This window comes from Tenrec ecaudatus, chromosome 3 (assembly GCF_050624435.1).
Source record: "Tenrec ecaudatus isolate mTenEca1 chromosome 3, mTenEca1.hap1, whole genome shotgun sequence".
NCBI classification, from domain to species: Eukaryota; Metazoa; Chordata; class Mammalia; order Afrosoricida; family Tenrecidae; genus Tenrec; species Tenrec ecaudatus.
Window position 1 is genome coordinate 107,790,989 of NC_134532.1, and position 17,777 is coordinate 107,808,765.

The 17,777-nt window shown below is 40.4% G+C and overlaps 1 protein-coding gene across 1 annotated transcript in view; it reads left to right on the plus strand.

Moving 5' to 3' along the window:
* Positions 1–10,778, plus strand: part of ZGRF1 (zinc finger GRF-type containing 1) — a 75,343-nt gene extending 64,565 nt beyond the window's left edge. The window contains exons 24-29 of the mRNA XM_075543910.1: positions 2,284–2,411; positions 3,854–3,977; positions 8,657–8,833; positions 8,972–9,106; positions 10,023–10,284; positions 10,455–10,778. Coding sequence (XP_075400025.1) covers positions 2,284–2,411; positions 3,854–3,977; positions 8,657–8,833; positions 8,972–9,106; positions 10,023–10,284; positions 10,455–10,567 — 939 coding nt within the window. The 3' untranslated portion in view covers positions 10,568–10,778. The remainder of the gene's footprint in view (positions 1–2,283; positions 2,412–3,853; positions 3,978–8,656; positions 8,834–8,971; positions 9,107–10,022; positions 10,285–10,454) is intronic.
* Positions 10,779–17,777: the final 6,999 nt, after the last annotated feature.

Here is a 17,777-nt window from a genome sequence, read left to right on the forward strand (position 1 = left end):
TAAGGTTTCAAAACAAAATTCTCATAGTACAGTGTGGAAAGTGGTGTGGATGTGGCCATACAGCCACGAGGCAAAGGTCAGACATGCCTCCACCTCCACCTTTCTTTACCTAGTCTCACACCAACCATTCCTCTCCTGTCACACTACTCTGTGCTGGGTTAGAGAATTCACTGCAATGGTCACACAAAACTCAAAGGCAATACTCATAGTTAAGTGGGTTTACTAGAAGAAGTTAACAGAATACCGCAAGCCAGGTTTAGTAAACAGTAAGAATAGAGTTGTTGTTCCACATCAGTGCCTCCACTCAGCTGGTAGCCAAGTCTCTCTCTGAGCCTGTCAGCCACATGGCCCTTTGACCTCTGCCATTGTGGTGGGCCAGGAAGCCCTCCTGTTGCTCTGCCTCCCAGTCCTATAGTCTATGCACTGTTTTTCTGTTCTAGCTCAGTTTCCTTGCTGTCTGGTCCGGTGTGGCTCCTTTGCTCTGTTCCACAGTCTCTTATGTCACAATCTCTGGTTCCTCTAAGGCTCTTCTTTCAGTGGAGCTAAGATGTTGCTTTCTTCCAACCTTAAAGACTGCTCATCTGCATAGCCAGTGGGGTGGTAACTAAAACAGACTAATCCCCTTTTTAGTGTTACACATGCCTTATTTGCATAGTCCCACCTATCCATTTGGTGGGAGTTACAAAGACCTAGGTTGAAGAGCCCTATTAAGAAATTTCATTCCACCACCACAGACAGCTCTTCTTACCCTTGAAGAATGAGCAGGGTATTGTCAGTGGTGGGGGATGTCCTTGGTGCAACTTTTGTGGCCTTTTTCTCACCAAGGCAGTTTTTAATTTTTAAAAAAACTTATAATAAATCTCCTTGATTGTCCTTCAGAATATCTATCAAGAGTACTTCTTTGGGGTCCAAAAAAAAAAACCAATTTGTATAACCTTCTTAACTGACTTCTCTGCTTTGATATTAAGTGGCCCAGCACATTCCCTGGAAAACCATTGTATTGACTGAACCTTTTATGAAGGTAACCTAAGAAGACTAGGACAGTGTATTGCAGAGAAACTTATCTGTAGCTATCCACTAATCATGGTGGCATGTTCGAACAGGTTTCATTTGGAATAAACTTGTGCATCTGTGAACTGGAACTCAAGTACAATACTTTACCTTCACACATACAATAGTGTTGCACACTATTATGCAATCTTCAAAACTTGTAAATAGAAAGCTTGATTAACAGTCTGACCTGGCAGAACGAATTCCAAATGCACTGCAAGTTGACATCTTCGTCCACCCGGGACCTGACAGATGTTCAGAATGAGACTTGTCATCAATCGACATTTCACTTTTTTTGAAAAGAGAAAGCCATTCGTACACTTGAGTCTATTCCATAGCACTGTCCTTGTAAGCTGTGTTCGACATCACAACAGTTTCTGCAGCATTTTTCCCGAGAAGAAAACAAAATTTCACAGCTGCACACTGTTGTCTTAAATCAGTCCTCAATGTGACCAGAGAGAACCTTTTCCCAGGTGATGCCACTGGGTGCACTAACTCAGAGTGAGTTGCTCAGTGCTTGCCTAGTTGGGAAAAATTATTAACCATTATGCCGCCAGGGCTCCTCAATATATAAACACATATTTATAGCTGGAAGGTTATTAACCATGTTTAATTAGAAAATTCATAGATTTTTTTTCTATTGTCTAATTCCAGAGATTGAATATTGACTTTTATCAGACTTTTTGCTTTTAGAATTATGGTCTTTTAATAAAAAAGAATTACGGTCTTCTGCAATAATATTCAAGACTATTGATATTTTAATGTGCTTACAAACCATCGGTACACTTTAATTTACTCGTTTTGGAATTAACTTCTTCTTAAGTAACTCAGACCCTAGTGCACTTGCAGGTCGAGCAAGTGACAGGGCGTTAGAGTATTTAGTGGTCTTTGTGGGGAGCTGGCCTGTGTTGCTCCAGGGCACCATAGGACTCAGCCTCCCTTAGAAGACACAATAAGTATGCCACCCAGGATACTTTGGATTTTATGATTGCTTTATTCTGAAAATAAAAGTATACCTTTCATTTAGTCCTATTGAAGGGTGGCCTGTATTCTGTTATTCCCCATTTTCTGTGTGAGAATAATGGAAATGTGAAGTGACCTGTGGTTATGATCGTCGGTAATTAAATTAGGACAAGCCCTGGTTTTCTAGTTTAGCTTACAGCTTCTTTGGTAAACATGTTCTTCACTCTCTTTGAATAGTTGTTAATTGGTGACATTTTTGTTACAACAAAGGTTCGAGTCATTGGAGTAACCTGTGCGGCCTGCCCGTTTCCGTGCTTGAATGATCTTCAGTTCCCTGTGGTGGTGCTGGATGAATGTAGTCAGATAACTGAGCCGGCTTCTCTCCTCCCCATTGCAAGGTACGTCCCATAAAAGATTCTTTTCCCTCAGACACGCAGGTGTCCTAACACTGCAATCATGTTCTCAGTTCCGTTTCTGCCTGAACACACATTTCTTCAACACTTCTAAGAATATTGCCAGTGAAGTACTAAACTGATTTTTGAAGAAGTATACAGAGAATTGGTACCTACTGTATCAAAATTTTGATTGATCCCAGTTTAGACATTTGGGCTTTCTTTAATCCTAAAGCTTTAGATAGCCTACCTTGGACCTTGCTGATTTCTCAACTAGATTAAAAGTTCTGATTTAGTTGTGGGTTGAGGACCTAGCTTTCTTGAAATGTGTCCTTCAGCCCCCTTATCTGGATATAATTATTGTGTTTGGATTCTGAAAATAATTTTTAAAATATGAAAGTATATAAAGGAAAAAACAGTTGACAATTTGAGGACTTTGAATTCTTCTAAACTGTCCCAGCACATTAAAACGTTGTGCATTGATGCAAAGGTAGTAGAACGAGTAGTAGACTCGGCCTGAGTTCTTATTCTTATTCCTCAACTAATGAGGAAGTAAGGGATGAACTGTCATAATTTACTTGGGACTTAGAGCGTTCTCAGACATGAGACTTTTCGTTTTAAAAGCAGACCCGTCCTAAGACAGTTGGAACAAGGTGGTCCTCCCACTCAGGAGGGAGCGGTAGAGAAGAAGCAGGGCCCAGAGCGCAGGCTAGGGGGATAATACTTGTTGCATATACGCCTGGTGTACAATAACCACATTATAAGACTTCTTTAATCCTTAAAACAGCCATGCAAAATATTGCCGCCAGTAACTTAGAGGCATTACTGATAATGATACTGACCCTTGGAGACATTAAATAACTGTCCACAGAAGGATGGCGCTGAGAGATGAACATAGCTTTATCCATAAATGTAAACATTCCCATTTTGTCTGCCCCTCCCTACCCACCTCACTTCATCTCTAAAATAAGAGCTTAAGTCAAACGACTTCTAAGAAATATGTTCATCTTAAAAGTTTTTGGAGAGGCCCTTATACCAAGGGCTCAAGTAGAAAGAAGATGTTTAGAAAATGATGATGGCAACATATGTACAGATATGCTTGATACAATTGATCTATGGAGTGTCATAAGAGCTTTTAGCACCCCCAGTAAAATTATTTTTAAAAAGCCTGTGGTTCTTAAAATTGGTGTTTGCCAAAGTGTGTCCTGTAAAAGGCCAATTGTATGTCGGAACAGTGAGTACTTAGTAGATTTTATGGAGAAAATAAAGCTATGTAAAGATTTTACATACATTCCTTACTCTATAACGTCTCAAAACTCAATGCATCTAAGAGCATTATTGAGACTTTTTAGTTCATAGAATTCAAAGTATTGGAATGTATTTTGGAAACACTGCTGTAAAGGCTCCTTTTCTCAGAACGTATATTACTTTTCCAATTCTGTTTATAGATTTGAATGTGAAAAGCTGATTCTTGTTGGAGACCCCAGACAGCTGCCTCCTACTATCCAGGGTTCTGATGCAGCTCATGAAAGTGGATTGGAACAAACTCTCTTTGATCGACTTTGCTTAATGGTACAGACAGAATCCTCTTTCATTGATTTCATGCTGGGTGACTTGATAAAAAATGAAAACGTTTAAAGTTAGAGTTGTTTAGAAAGTACTGCTTTTAAAAATGAGTAAAACATACAATTTGTGTACCCCTTGATAAGAATATTTTACCTGTGCACTTCATTGATGGCTATATTGCATTTACTTTAACACTAAGAAAATCTATAGTTTCTAAGATGATCGCTCAATGATTCGATGTACTCATTTGTATCATCTATCCCTCAAACCAGCACTGCTTGGGAACTCCATTTTGGATATTTGGAAAATTTTTAAATTAATTATTACTCTTTTTTGACTTGAGGTGAAATTCCTGTAACATAATGTTAACCATTTTAAAGTGGGCGGTTCATTTGGCACAGAATTGTGTGCAACCACTACCTGTATCCCCCAAATAAAGCCCTGTATGTGCTAAACCGCAGCATCATTGTGAGGTTCATTCATATGGTTGCCTGGCCTAGTACTTTATTTTTTGTGTGTCTGAATAATATTTTATTGCACGCATATACCATAATTCATTATTTGTTAATTATGTCTGTTTTTTTGTTGCAATATGCTAAATCAAGCTAATTTTGTAGACATACTCCAGTCTAAGGAATCGGTAAGATGCGTTTGCAAAAAGACAAACTTTATCATAGCTTCTAGCTTAAATGACCTTTATGGAGATAGCTTGCTGTTTGATCTTTGATTCATCTGTCATTTTTTTTTAAACATTTTATTAGGGGCTCATACAACTCTTATCGCAATCCATACATATACATACATCAACTGTATAAAGCACATCTGCACATTCTTTGCCCCAATCATTCTCAAAGCATTTGCTCTCCACTTAAGCCCTTTGCATCAGGTCCTCTTTTTTTTTTCCCCTCCCTCCCCCGCTCCCCCCTCCCCTCATGTGCCCTTGGTAATTTATACATTGTTATTTTGTCATATCTTGCCCTATCCGGAGTCTCCCTTCCCCCCCTTCTCTGCCGTCCATCTCCCAGGGAGGAGGTCACTTGTGGATCCCTGTAATCAGTTCCCCCTTTCCAACCCACTCACCCTCCACTCTCCCAGCATCGCCCCTCACACCCTTGGTCCTGAAGGTATCATCCACCCTGGATTCCCTGTACCTCCAGCCCTCATATGTACCAGTGTACAGCCTCTGTCCTATCCAGCCCTGCAAGGGTAGAATTCGGATCATGGTAGTTGGGGGGAGGAAGCATCCGGGATCTGGGGGAAAGCTGTGTTCTTCATCGGTACTACCTCGCACCCTGACTGACCCATCTCCTCCCCTAGACCCCTCTATGAGGGGATCTCCAGTGGCCGACACTTGAGCCTTGGGTCTCCACTCTGCTCATCCCCCTTCATTCAATATGGTGTGTGTGTATATATATATATATATATATATATATATATATATATATATATATATATACACACACACACATACATATACATATATATCTTTTTTTTACATTTATAGGTTTAGTATTAAGGTGGAGGAAGGACCTTGGGCCTCTACTCATCTGTCATTTTTAATAGAGGAAGAGAAACTGCAGTGAAACTAAAAAATTGTGAAAATGTCAAGTACATAGTGCTTGATCTAGAAGCTGCAATAATCGTCACAGCAAGATCCCTTAACAAGTGATTGTAGCTGGAATGGGATGAATTCCCTGCTCACAAATGCAGAGATGTTTACACTCACATAGGAAGTTTCTGCCCGTTCCCCCCTCACTTGTCCCAGGTTTCTATTCTGTTGGTAACACTGTTATTGTTTTTGTGTGAATGACACAATCAAGAGGAATGGCATTGCATTCATTGTCAAAAAGGACATTTCAAGGTCTATCTTGAAGTTCAGTGCTGTCTGAGATTGGATTATATCTATTTGAAACAAGGAAATCCAATTAATATAAGCTATCATCCAGATTTATGCACCAACACTAAGGCTAGTGATGATGAAATTGAAGAGTTCTACCAACATCTTCCGTCTGAAATTGATCAAAGGTGCAATCAGGATGCCTTGATAATTATTTCCCATTGGAATGCAAAAGTTGGAAACAGCGGAAGACACAGTGTTTTCAAAATCTGGTCTTGGTGATAGAAAAGAAGCTGAAGATTGCATGATAGAATTCTGCAAGACCAATGCCTTGTTTGTAGCAAATTACCCTGTACATGTTGACTATACATGTGTCCTTCTCCAGATGGAATACGCAGAAATCAAATCGGCTCAATCTGTGGGAAGAGACAATGGAAAAGCTCAATTTCAGACTGTGTCTATGGGAAGAGATGATGGAGAAGCTAAAAACCAGGCCATTGGCTAACTGTGGCATAGACCCTCAATTGCTTATATGCAAGTTCACTTGGAGGGGATGAAAAGTAAAACAAGTTCGTCAGAGCCAAATAACGACCTTGAGTGTATCCCACCAGAATTTTGAGAACATCTCAAGAACAGATCTGATGTACTGAACAAACACTAATGACAGAAGACCTGAGCAGCTGTGGGATAGCATTAAGAATATTATACTTGAAAAAGGCAAAAGGTCATTGAAAAACAGGAAAGAAAGAAAAGATCAAAGTGAATATAAGAAGAGACTCTGAAACTTCCTATTTATAGTAGAGCAGCTAAGGCAAGTGGAAGAAATAAATCAAAGGACTGAACAGATTTCAAATGGCAGCTTGAGAAGACAAGTCCTAAAGTTAAATGTGCAAAGGCCTACAGACAGAAACCCCAAAAGGAAGAAGATGCTCAACATATACTAAACTGAAAGAACTCAAGGAAAAAGTCAAGCCTTAAGTTGCAATATCGAAAGATCCTATGGGCAAAAGATTGAGCGATGCAGAAAAGATCAAAAGAAGATGGAAGGGATATACAGTCACTGTCTGAAAAAGAACTCGTCGATATCCAGCCATTTCAGGAGGTAGCATATGCGCAAGACCCAGGATCCTGCAGGAAGAAGTTCAAGCTGCATTGAAAGCGTTAGCCCAAACTACGGCTCCAGGAATTGAGGGGATACCCATGGAAATGTTTCCACAAGCCGAGGAAGCACTGAAAGTCATCACTCATCTATGCCAGGACATTTTGAAGGTAGCTACGTGACCAACTGATTGGAAGAGATTCCTATTTATACCCATTCCAAAGAAAGGTGATCTACCAGAATGCTCAAGCTCAAGAACAGTATCACATATATCAAATGCAAGTAAAATGTTACTGAAGGTCATCCGATAGTGCTTGCAGCACTATGTTTACGGGGAGCTGCACCAGAGGTTTGGGCTAGATTCACAAGAGGACGTGGAACTAGGGATAGCAGGTGATCTTGACTAGAGCAGAGAATACCAGAAAGTTTGCTTGTGTTTCATTGACTGTGCCAAATCATTTAACTATGTGGTTCATAACAAACAATGGATAACCTTGAGAAAAGTGGGAATTCTAGAACAGTTCATTGTGCTCGTGGAGAACCTCTACATGGATCAAGGGGCAGTGTGTAAACAGAACAAGGGAGTACTGCATAGTTTAAAATCAGAAAAAGTGTGTATCAGGGTTGTATCCTCTTACCATTACTTATTCAGTTTATATGCTCAGCAAATATTCAGACAAGCTGTATTAGATGAAGAATGCAGTATCAGGATTGGAAGAAGGCTTATTAACAACCGGTAATATGCAGATGACACCACTTTGTTGCTGGAAGTGAGGAGGACTTGAAGTACTTGCTGATGAAGATCAAGGATTGCAGCCTTCAGTGTGGATTACAACTCAGTGTAAACAAAACCAAAATCCTCACAACCAGTACGTGACATAGTGATAGAGAGAGAACAGGTCAAGGATTTCATCGTGTTTAGATCCACAATCAATGCTGATGAAAGCAGTTTCCTTCGGTTGTACATAGAGTTGGAGCTGACTTGATATGGCACCTAACAACAACAATCTTAGCTAACAGCCCTTTCGGCATGTTTGTTCCTCACCTTTTTGTCACAGGTACAAGTGCACACTGACTTATACTTACCTATAAATCTGTCTCCTAAAGAGTAACAGATAACTGACCATTGCTGTTTCATCTTTTTGTTCTATGTAAGGAATTGTGTCCATGTAATTCTACATTTTAACATGCATGTATTATTCTTAGGGAAGCTTGTTATTCAAAATATTCTAACAATAAAATTGAACACAGTTCTAACACAGAACTTATTGGAAATATGATCCAGAAGAACCCTAAGGTAGCTGAGATTTGGATTTTATGATGCATTAACAAAATCTGAAACTTCTTTGAAGAGCCCAAATGCGTAATGGCTTTTACCCAAAAAGGAAGTTAGTTAATGTATTATCAACAGCACTTTCACGTTATTTTTTAAATTTTAGATTTAGTTTTAGGCCAACTTTAAGTAGATTATGAAAATATAACATTAAATGTCAGTTGTATCAGATAAAATGTCTACGACTTGGCATGTTGTATGTCTTATTCTTTTGTAATGTAATAATAGTTTACTATGAGAATATTTTCAGTAATTTTAAAAATGATTTTTATATGTAGTTTATTCTATTGTGGTTTTAATTCATCTCCTAAAACCACAACATAGTAAAATTAAAAATTCTTTACATATTATTTTCCTTTCTGTAGACAGAGGGAAAAAAGAACATATTCTAATTTTTCTATATCTAAATGTCTTAGGGTCACAAACCAATCCAACTGAGAACCCAGTATCGTTGTCATCCTGCAATCAGTGCTATTGCTAATGATCTGTTCTACGAAGGAAATCTCCTGAATGGTGTTTCAGAAACAGAGAGGAGCCCTTTATTGGACTGGCTACCAACCCTGTGTTTCTATAATGTCAAGGGACTGGAGCAGGTAAATGATCTTAATGTTAATGGGAGGAAATACATTTAATTTCCTGGCTTAATTTTATTGGTGTTGCGTGTATGATTTTACTTGGTCTTCCCCTAGTCTTTCTGGGAAATATAATTTAGGATCTGCTTTTCATTCCAGATGGAAAGAGATAACAGCTTTCAGAATGTGGCAGAAGCTGCCTTTACACTCAAGCTGATTCAATCACTGATTGCAAGTGGAATCGAAGGCTCAATGATTGGAGTGATAACATTATACAAATCCCAGATGTACAAGGTTTGTAATGCACACTGTAATAGTTATCCCTTATTAAGTTATTATACTTACATCTTATAATATTTAACCGTACATTGTGCAGTTTGGTTGGTGCTTAGAAACTGCCAGGTTCATAAGGTATTAAAAAAGAAGCAAAAAATAAATAAATAAAATAAAATAAAAAAGAAGCATTCTGATTTTTGTCTGCTCTGGCTTTTTTTGTATATAATTAAATGTAAACCTAACAAGGTTTAATTAAATTCAGTTTACAGCTGTATGGGGCAAAAATGCAAATAAACAAATTAGGGAATGGAAACTGTGGTGTGTGCTTTGTGTTTTGAGACAGATGGAATCTCTGTTTTCAAAATATTCTTTCAGTATTATTAAGTTTTACCAGTAAATCAGGTATATATACCAGATATGAATGCCCATGTGAGCCAATTTTATCTAACTAGGTTTTTTTTCTCTCTCTTTAGTTTTTATTATTCTTATGTTTATTGACTCTGAATTTTATGAATGTGAGCACATTTAAATGAACTTACTGGCACTGGATTGTAATTACTTTTGATTTTTTTATAATTAGTATTGAATTGATTAGTTTGCAATCTTAGACTAAGCAGAATTGAAAAGTATACACTATTAAAATCTGTTACTGGGTCGATTTTCATTCATAGCAAACCTATAGGACAGAGTAAACCTGCTCGTGAGGGTTTCTGAGTGAAAATCATGTGAGCAGACATCTGTATCTTTCTCTCATAAAGCAACTGAGGGGTTTGAACCGGTGATCCCGAGGTTAGCAACCCAATGCTTAAGTCATATTGCCAACAGGGAGCCTATCCACTATTAGGTTAATTAAAATGGCTTCTCCGGTTAGGTTCAGAAGCGTAAGTTCTTTACCAGCCCTACGTTGTCTGATCCCGGTGCTTGTTTCCCACAGGTCTGTCATTTACTCAGTGCTGGGGACTTCGACCACTCCAGCCTTAAGGCTGTCCAGGTGTCCACGGTAGATGCTTTTCAGGGAGCGGAAAAGGAGATCATTATTTTGTCCTGTGTCAGGACAAGACAAGTAGGGTTCATTGACTCAGAAAAAAGAATGAATGTTGCCTTGACCAGAGGAAGGAGGCATTTATTGATTGTGGGAAATTTAGCCTGTTTGAGGAAAAATCAACTGTGGGAGCGTGTGATCCAACACTGTGAAGGTAAAATGAAAATATAAATATCTATACGTAAGTCAAGCATTTTGAATTAAAAGGGACATTTGGGGGTTAAACTCTTGGGAGTTTGCACTGTGGTAGCTGACTGAAATAGTCATGATCTGGGGACTGTTATAAAATAAGGACCAATTATCTCATGTTTTGTCTCTTTTAAGGAAGAGAAGATGGATTGCAACATGCAAGCCATTATGAACCGCAGCTGAACAATCTCCTTAAAGATTATTTAGAAAAACAGAAGAAAAATAGTGAAAAAGAAAAATCTCAGTAAATCGCTTTCACAAAAGACATTTTGTAGATATTTTGTATTTATGTATATTCAAATCCCTTTACAACCTATATATTTTATATTCTTCTTACCCCAAAACCCATTGTTACAGAAGAAAAAAACAACACAAGTTACTTAAATAACTCATCCCAAAATATTCCTTTACAAGAAAATATATTATTTGTACTAAGATAGGCCAATGTTGAAGTGAAAATATAATCATACCAATAAAAAGATTTCTTTTCTTAAAACTATGTCTTCTGCTTGCTGGGGAAAAAAAATTTTTTCACAAGGGGCGGTGAAAGCCCTTGTGGATTCAGAATCCCAACATTCCTTCCAATGATGTGATGACCTCAAAAGCTCCTCTGCTCAGCACTGTCAGGTATACCAAGCTACTCCTTTCTCAACTCCATGTTTTTAGAATAAGTATACCGCCCTCCCCATTTTATCAGTGGAAACATACTCGCAATAGAACTTTTAAGAAGAGAAGAAAGAAGTAAAGCACCCACAGTCTATTCACCCTATAATGTCCAGTGCACAGCACAGTGTCTGGTATAAAGTCAGATTCACTGCCATCAAGTTGATTCCTTTCGGCTCCTTGCAACCCTGTAGCACGAGGAGAACTGCCACATCGGGTGTCCAAGATGGAAGTCTGCAGAATCAGGCGGCCGTACCTTTCTCCTGGACAACAGCGGGTGGCTGAGAAACTGAGTGCTTTAACCGCGATGTCACCAGGCACCCAGGTCTGTTGTTAGGCGCCGTCAAGTTGTTTCCAACTCAGAGTGCACCTGTGTACAACTGAACGAAATACTCACAATTGTTAGCTTTGAGACCATCATTGTCCCAACTCATCGTGTCGAGGGACTTCTGTTTTGCGACTTCTCTACTTTACCGAGCATGATGTCCTTTTAAAGGGACTGGCCTCTCCTGATAACAAATCCAAAGTACATGACTGACTCTAAGGAGCATACTTTTTGCAAGACCGACTTGTTTGTTCTTTTGGCAGTCCTTGGTTCTTGAACAATATTCTTTACCAGCAACGTAATTTAAGTGCACCCCTCTTAGGTCTGCCTTACTCAGTGTCCAACAATCATGTGCACATGAGATGACTGAAAATACACCTTCGGTCTCAAAGTGACATCTGGGATAGTGACTACTTAAGAAGTGTCTGTTGGATGAGTGAATGATTGGGTAAACCTGTGGTTCCTTGACTTCCAATCTTTCTCCCTCCATGAATGTGTACCCACTACTTACTAGTATACAAGGAGGCTTCCAAAACTGGTGAAAAAACGAAATTAAAAGACAGCAGAATTTTTTCATGAAATCTTTTGAAACCCTCTCATATAAATATTGCCTATGGGGATTAAAATTTTGTTATTTTTTAAAATCTTTTTATTGGGGCTTCGTACAACTCTTATCACAATCCATACATACATTACATATATCCATCGTGTCAAGCACATTTGTACATTTGTTACCATCATCATTCCCAAAATATTTGCTTTCTACTTGAGCCCTTGGTTTTAGCTCCTCATATTTTCCCCTCCCTCATGAACCCTTGGTGACTTCTAAGTTATTACTATTTTGTCATATCTTACACTATCCGATGTCTCCCTTCACCCTCTTTTCTGTTGTCCATCCCCCACAGAGGAGGTTATATGTAGATCCTTATAATAGGTTCCCCTTTCCACCTCACTTTCTCTCACCCTTCTGGTATCACCACTTTCACCACTGGTCCTGGATTCCCTGTGTTTCCAGTTCCTATCTGTACCAGTGTACTTCCTCTGGTCTAGCCGGATGTGTAAGGTAGAATTGGGATCATGATAGTGGGGGCTAGGGGGTGGAGGGAGAAGCATTTAGGAACTAGAGGAAAGTTGTATGTTTCATCATTGCTGTACTGCACCCTGACTGACTGTAATGGGATGTCCAGTTGCCTACAGATGGGCTTTGGGTCCCCAATCTGCACTCCTCCTCTTTCGCAATGATAAGCTTCTTTGATGCCTGATACCCGATCCCTTTGACACCTCGTGATCGCACAGGCTGGTGTGCTTCTTCCATGTGGGCTTTGTTGCTTCTGAGCTAGATGGCCACTTGTTTACCTTCAAGCCTTAACATTTTGTTATTAAAAATAAGTTCTAACAGGAAATTTAGAAAAGACATGGACTCACTTGGCTGTAAAAAATGACTGGCCACGCCTCCCAGCGGAGGACATGAAAAGCTAGAATCCAGAGCCTTGAAGCCTCTGCTGCTTCTCAAGCTGCTTCTCAGAGGTTGTGCAGCCATCGTTGGCCTCAGGACTCCACGTGCGCATGTCAAGGGACCTGAGGGGCTATGTTAACCCAAAGCTGCTTTTACCTTTCATAAAACGCACTTGGATCACACAAAAAAGTAAAAGATAATGACCACTTTTTTTTTTACCATCTCTGAAACTTTCCTTTGTGATAGAAAAATAAACCCAACAAGCAAACATGTTGAGCATTAATTCTCCAAACTCTGGCCCAGATGTGTTCATGACTGCACCACCTGTTGTTCTTTGAAGTGTTCATCTAAACTGTAAAGTAGAGCCCACTCCCAAGAGTGCCATGTGCTGGGTTAGCAATAGTTGCCAGAGCTTCTGCAGAGCCATCGTTTGCTGGCAGGCTAGAGTCGATAACTGACTGCATAGTTTTGAACTGAGTTTCCAGGTTTTGCTCCCATAACCTCCCCCCATTTTTTGTTTCTTCATTTTGAGTCAATGCTGGAGTTAGAGGTCAAAGTGTTTTTTGTCACAAGAACTGTATACAGATAATGTACTTTTGGAATCTTTGCATAGCTGAATATATTTTATAAGCTCTTTTGAGAGCTCCCTAAACACTAAGGGAATTTGCCCTTGGCTTCACTTATTAGACATTTGGTTGGTGGTGGGATCTGCATCTAGCATCTGAAGCTGAAAAGCAGACTAGATTTACACAGCTCTAGCCTAATTCCTGGTAGTCTGTTGGGTTTTACCTAGCAGTGCTCACCAGACTGATGCCATCTCTGCAGTTGATACCTGTACTATCGTTATTCTTCCCTCCTTAGGCCCTCTCATTCTGCCAGTTTTCCAGAAATTTCCATTTCTGTAAAGATGTAGAAGTCTTGATGGCATAAAGTGGGAATTCTCAACATGGGCATATTTGATTTGAACCAGATAATCCCTTCTTTTGAGGGACTGTCCTGTGCATCATGTTAGCAGCATCCCTGACATCTGCCAAAGTTCAAACCAAAAAGGCCTTCAGATGTTGGAAGATGACCTGAAGCAAAGGGGTGGGCCCAGCACTCTGACTCAAAAGGTGACTACGGCACTTAACGTACGACTCTCCCGTGTTTTGATTGCTATGTTCTTGTTAGGTGCCATGGAGTCCGTTGTGACCCATAGCAACTCTTCACAACAGAGTACAACCTGGCCCAGTCCTGTGCCACTGTCACAGGACTGTGCCTCTGCCTGAGCCCCTTGTTGCACCCACATTGTCACTCCATCTTCTTGACGGCTTTTCTAATGTCCCCTTGCTTTAGCATGAGGCCCTTCCCCAGAGATGGGTCTCTTGACAACACGTCCAAAGTATGTAAGATGAACTCTTGCCATTCTTGCCTCCAAGGGGCACTCTGGCCTTACTTCTTCCAAGACAGAGTGTTTGTCCTTTTGGTGGTCCGTGGTCCTCAACATTCTTCATCAGCACCTCAGTTCAAACACATCAATGCTTCTTGGGTCTTCCTTAGTCAATGTCCAACTTCCACATGCATGTGAGACCATTGAGAATGCCATGACTTGGGCCAGGTGCACCTTAGTCTTCAAAGTAACTTTCTAAAGAGGCCCTGTGCAGCAGATTTACATAGGAACAATTGTAAACATGGTGCAGGACTGCAGTGTTTCCTTCTGTTGAGCTAGGATCGCTATGGGTCAACCAACTCAATGGCACCTTTCACTTCTTTTTTAAAACAGTTATTAGCACATAATTTACATAGCATACACTTCAATAGGTCAACTGTTCAATCATATAAAGGAGAATGTGCAATCATTACCATAATCGATTTTAAAACATTCCCCCTGACCCACCCCATGGTTAAATTGCCTTTAAAATGAGTTGTGCAATCACAGTTGTGGTACTCCCTTCCCCCTCCCTCTTTATTTCCCACTCCTGAAACCCCCTCCCCACCTCTGCATCCCCTATCAACTCCTGTATCAGTTATTATCACTATGCACCCACTCCTGTGGGTCACAGACTGGGAAGATCAACCAAACCAATAAAAACAAATTCGAAATAGGTGATAAGGATAACAAAATAATATAAAGACCAAAATACCAATAATGAGAAAGAACATTGTCAACATTCCAACAGCCAGGGAAGAAATTTCTGTCATAGAAGAAATAAGAGATACTTGCACCCAGAACCAACTCAGGTTGGGTTCATAGGTCATCTGGTCAAATATTGAGTTCAATTCAGCATATTCAAGGTTACAATGGTCTCTGCCTGACAGTAAAGCCATTCGAGACATGGCTGTGGCTAGAGTGGATCTGCCAGGGGTTCAGTCTGACTAGATGCTCTGCAGATGGGTTTGGGGCTCCCACTGTCCTCCATAACCTGCTACATATTGGATGTTCATAATTTTAGCTCTGATACTTTTCCCTTCATATTTGAATTATTTAATTGTCATCGTTGGGTCATACAAGCTGGTGTGCTTTTTCCATGTGAACTTAATTGACTCCTCACTTATATGGCTGTTTGTTTGAATACAAGCCTTTAAAACCCCAGACACTATTTCAATTATTAGCCGGGCACCATCTACTTTCTCACTATACTCTGCTGTAGCACCCTTATCTTCACTGATCATTTTGTGAAGGTGGGTATCAAGCAGGGCCAATTATCAGAATTAAGTGTTCTTGAATTGGGACTAGAGTTAACTAGGAGCCCAGACTCCCACTTGCTTATCCATGGGGTTTGCTTATCTCAGATTTACTTTGGTGGTCATAATATGACAAAAATCCCAGCCTATAATATCAACTGCATCAATAGCAACCATAAGCCAATCAGCAACCCAACAAACAGAACACACACACCCAAAAAGGAAAAAAGAGAAAACAGAAACAAAGTCACAAAAAAGCAAGCTATAAGCAGGAAAGCAAAAACCCATATAAACAGAAGTACAGCATTGTCAATCAACCCCCTGGGGTATATGTCACTTGCACTATTATCACCATCATTGTTCCCAATGACCTAGCACTCCAGACGCTGCCGGTATGAGAAGTCCATGTGAGTCCAGCTTCACCTTGAGCTTCAACCCACGAGTTTTGCCCTACATATTTCCATCTCTCATTCAATTGGGCTCTGTTGACCCTGAGTATGGAGGTTGATGGCAGTGGGGGCTAACAACCTCTGTTCAATGTATCCCAACCTGTTGAGTCACTGCAGGATGGGCACTGAGACACTACCTGTGTAGTGATCCTGGGTCCCCTTCCACCAGACACCCATTGAGCCTGGGGATCCCTCCAAGGTCCAAAGACCACCACTTCCACAATCCTGGAGCGACTACTCCCTGCTTCCTCTCCCATTCCCAGCCCTTAGTCTGGGGGCACAAGCAGCTTTGAGGACTACACTTCTTTTGATCTCTACTGCTTCCATGAGGATTGGTTGTGGATCGATCCAAACAAGATGAAATCCTTGACAACCTTAGTCTTTTCTCCATTTATCACGATGCTACCTGTTGGTCGAGTTGTGAAGGTTTGGGGTTTCTTGGCATTGAGTTGTAATCCACACTGAAGGCTGCAATCATTGAACTTCATCAGTAAGTGCTTCAAGTCTTCTTCAACTTCAGCAAGCAGGGTGTGTCAATTGCATATCACAGGTGGTTAATAAGCCTCCAGTCCTGCTGCCAAGCTCTTCTTCATATGATCCAGCTTCTCTATTTCCTCAGAATACAGATTGAATCAGTACAGTGCTGAACACCTTTCCTGATTTTAACCATTAAGTAAGTATTACCTTGCTCTGTTCGAACAACTGTCTCTTGATCTGAGTGCAGGTTCTGGAATTCCTGTTCTTCTCACTGTTATCCATAATTGTTATGATCTATAGTCCAATGCCTTTGCATAGCCAACAAAGAAGTACACATCTTTCTGGTATTCTCTGCTTGCAGCCCATAGTCAATCAGTAACGATAGCCCTCACGCCACGTCCTCTTCTGAATCCAAGTTGATTTCTCCATCAATGCACTGCTGTAACCATTGTTAACTTATTTTCAGCAAAAATTTACTTGTATTTAATATTAATGATATTTTTTGATAATTTCTATATTTGTTCTGTTGGGTCGCCTTTCTTTGGAATGGATATAAATGTGCATCTTTTCCAGTCAGTTGGCCAGCTAGCTGTCTTCAAATTTCCTTTGCCATAGACAAATTCCTATGCTTCCTCAGTTTGCTGAAACATTTCAGTTAGTATTCCATTAATTCCTGGAGCCTCGGGTTTTGATAATGCCTTCGCCATAACTTAGATTTCTTCCCTTCATAACAGTGTTTCTTGATCATATGTAATCTCTACATGGCTGAGCATCTCCCTGTGATATCTAGTTGAACATCTACCAATCCCCGGAAAAGGGCACCATGCTTGGTAAAGCAGAGGGCACCATGCTTGGTAAAGCAGAGGGCACCATGCTTGGTAAAGCAGAGGGCACCATGCTTGGTAAAGCAGAGGGCACCATGCTTGGTAAAGCAGAGGAAACCCCTCAAAGAGAATTACGCAGTGGCTGCAGCAGAGGGAGCAGGTTTTGAAGATAATGCAAAACCAGGCAGTGTTTGGTTTGGTTGTGCATCGGGATACTATGAGCAGAAGCACCTAAAGACAACATCGATTCATTTTATTTCCTTCAAGATCTAGCACAAGGAGCAGGGGATTTATTGGTTCATCCACTTTATCTGACCACCCCTTGTCAGTTTATTGTACCGTGGTGGCTTGCGTGTTGCTGGGATGCTGGAAGTCATGTCACTGGTATTTCAAATGCCAGCAGGGCCATCCAGAGTGAACAGTTTTCAGCAAAACTTCCAGACGAAGAACAGACTCTAAAGGAGGAATAGGCTGTCTACTCGGGAGAGATGAATCAGTGGAAAGTCTTATGGACAGCATGGAGACCTTGTCAGTTATTGAAAACCTCACAAAGAGAAGCAAAACATTGCCAGAGACAGTGCCCAAAGATGAGCCCCATAG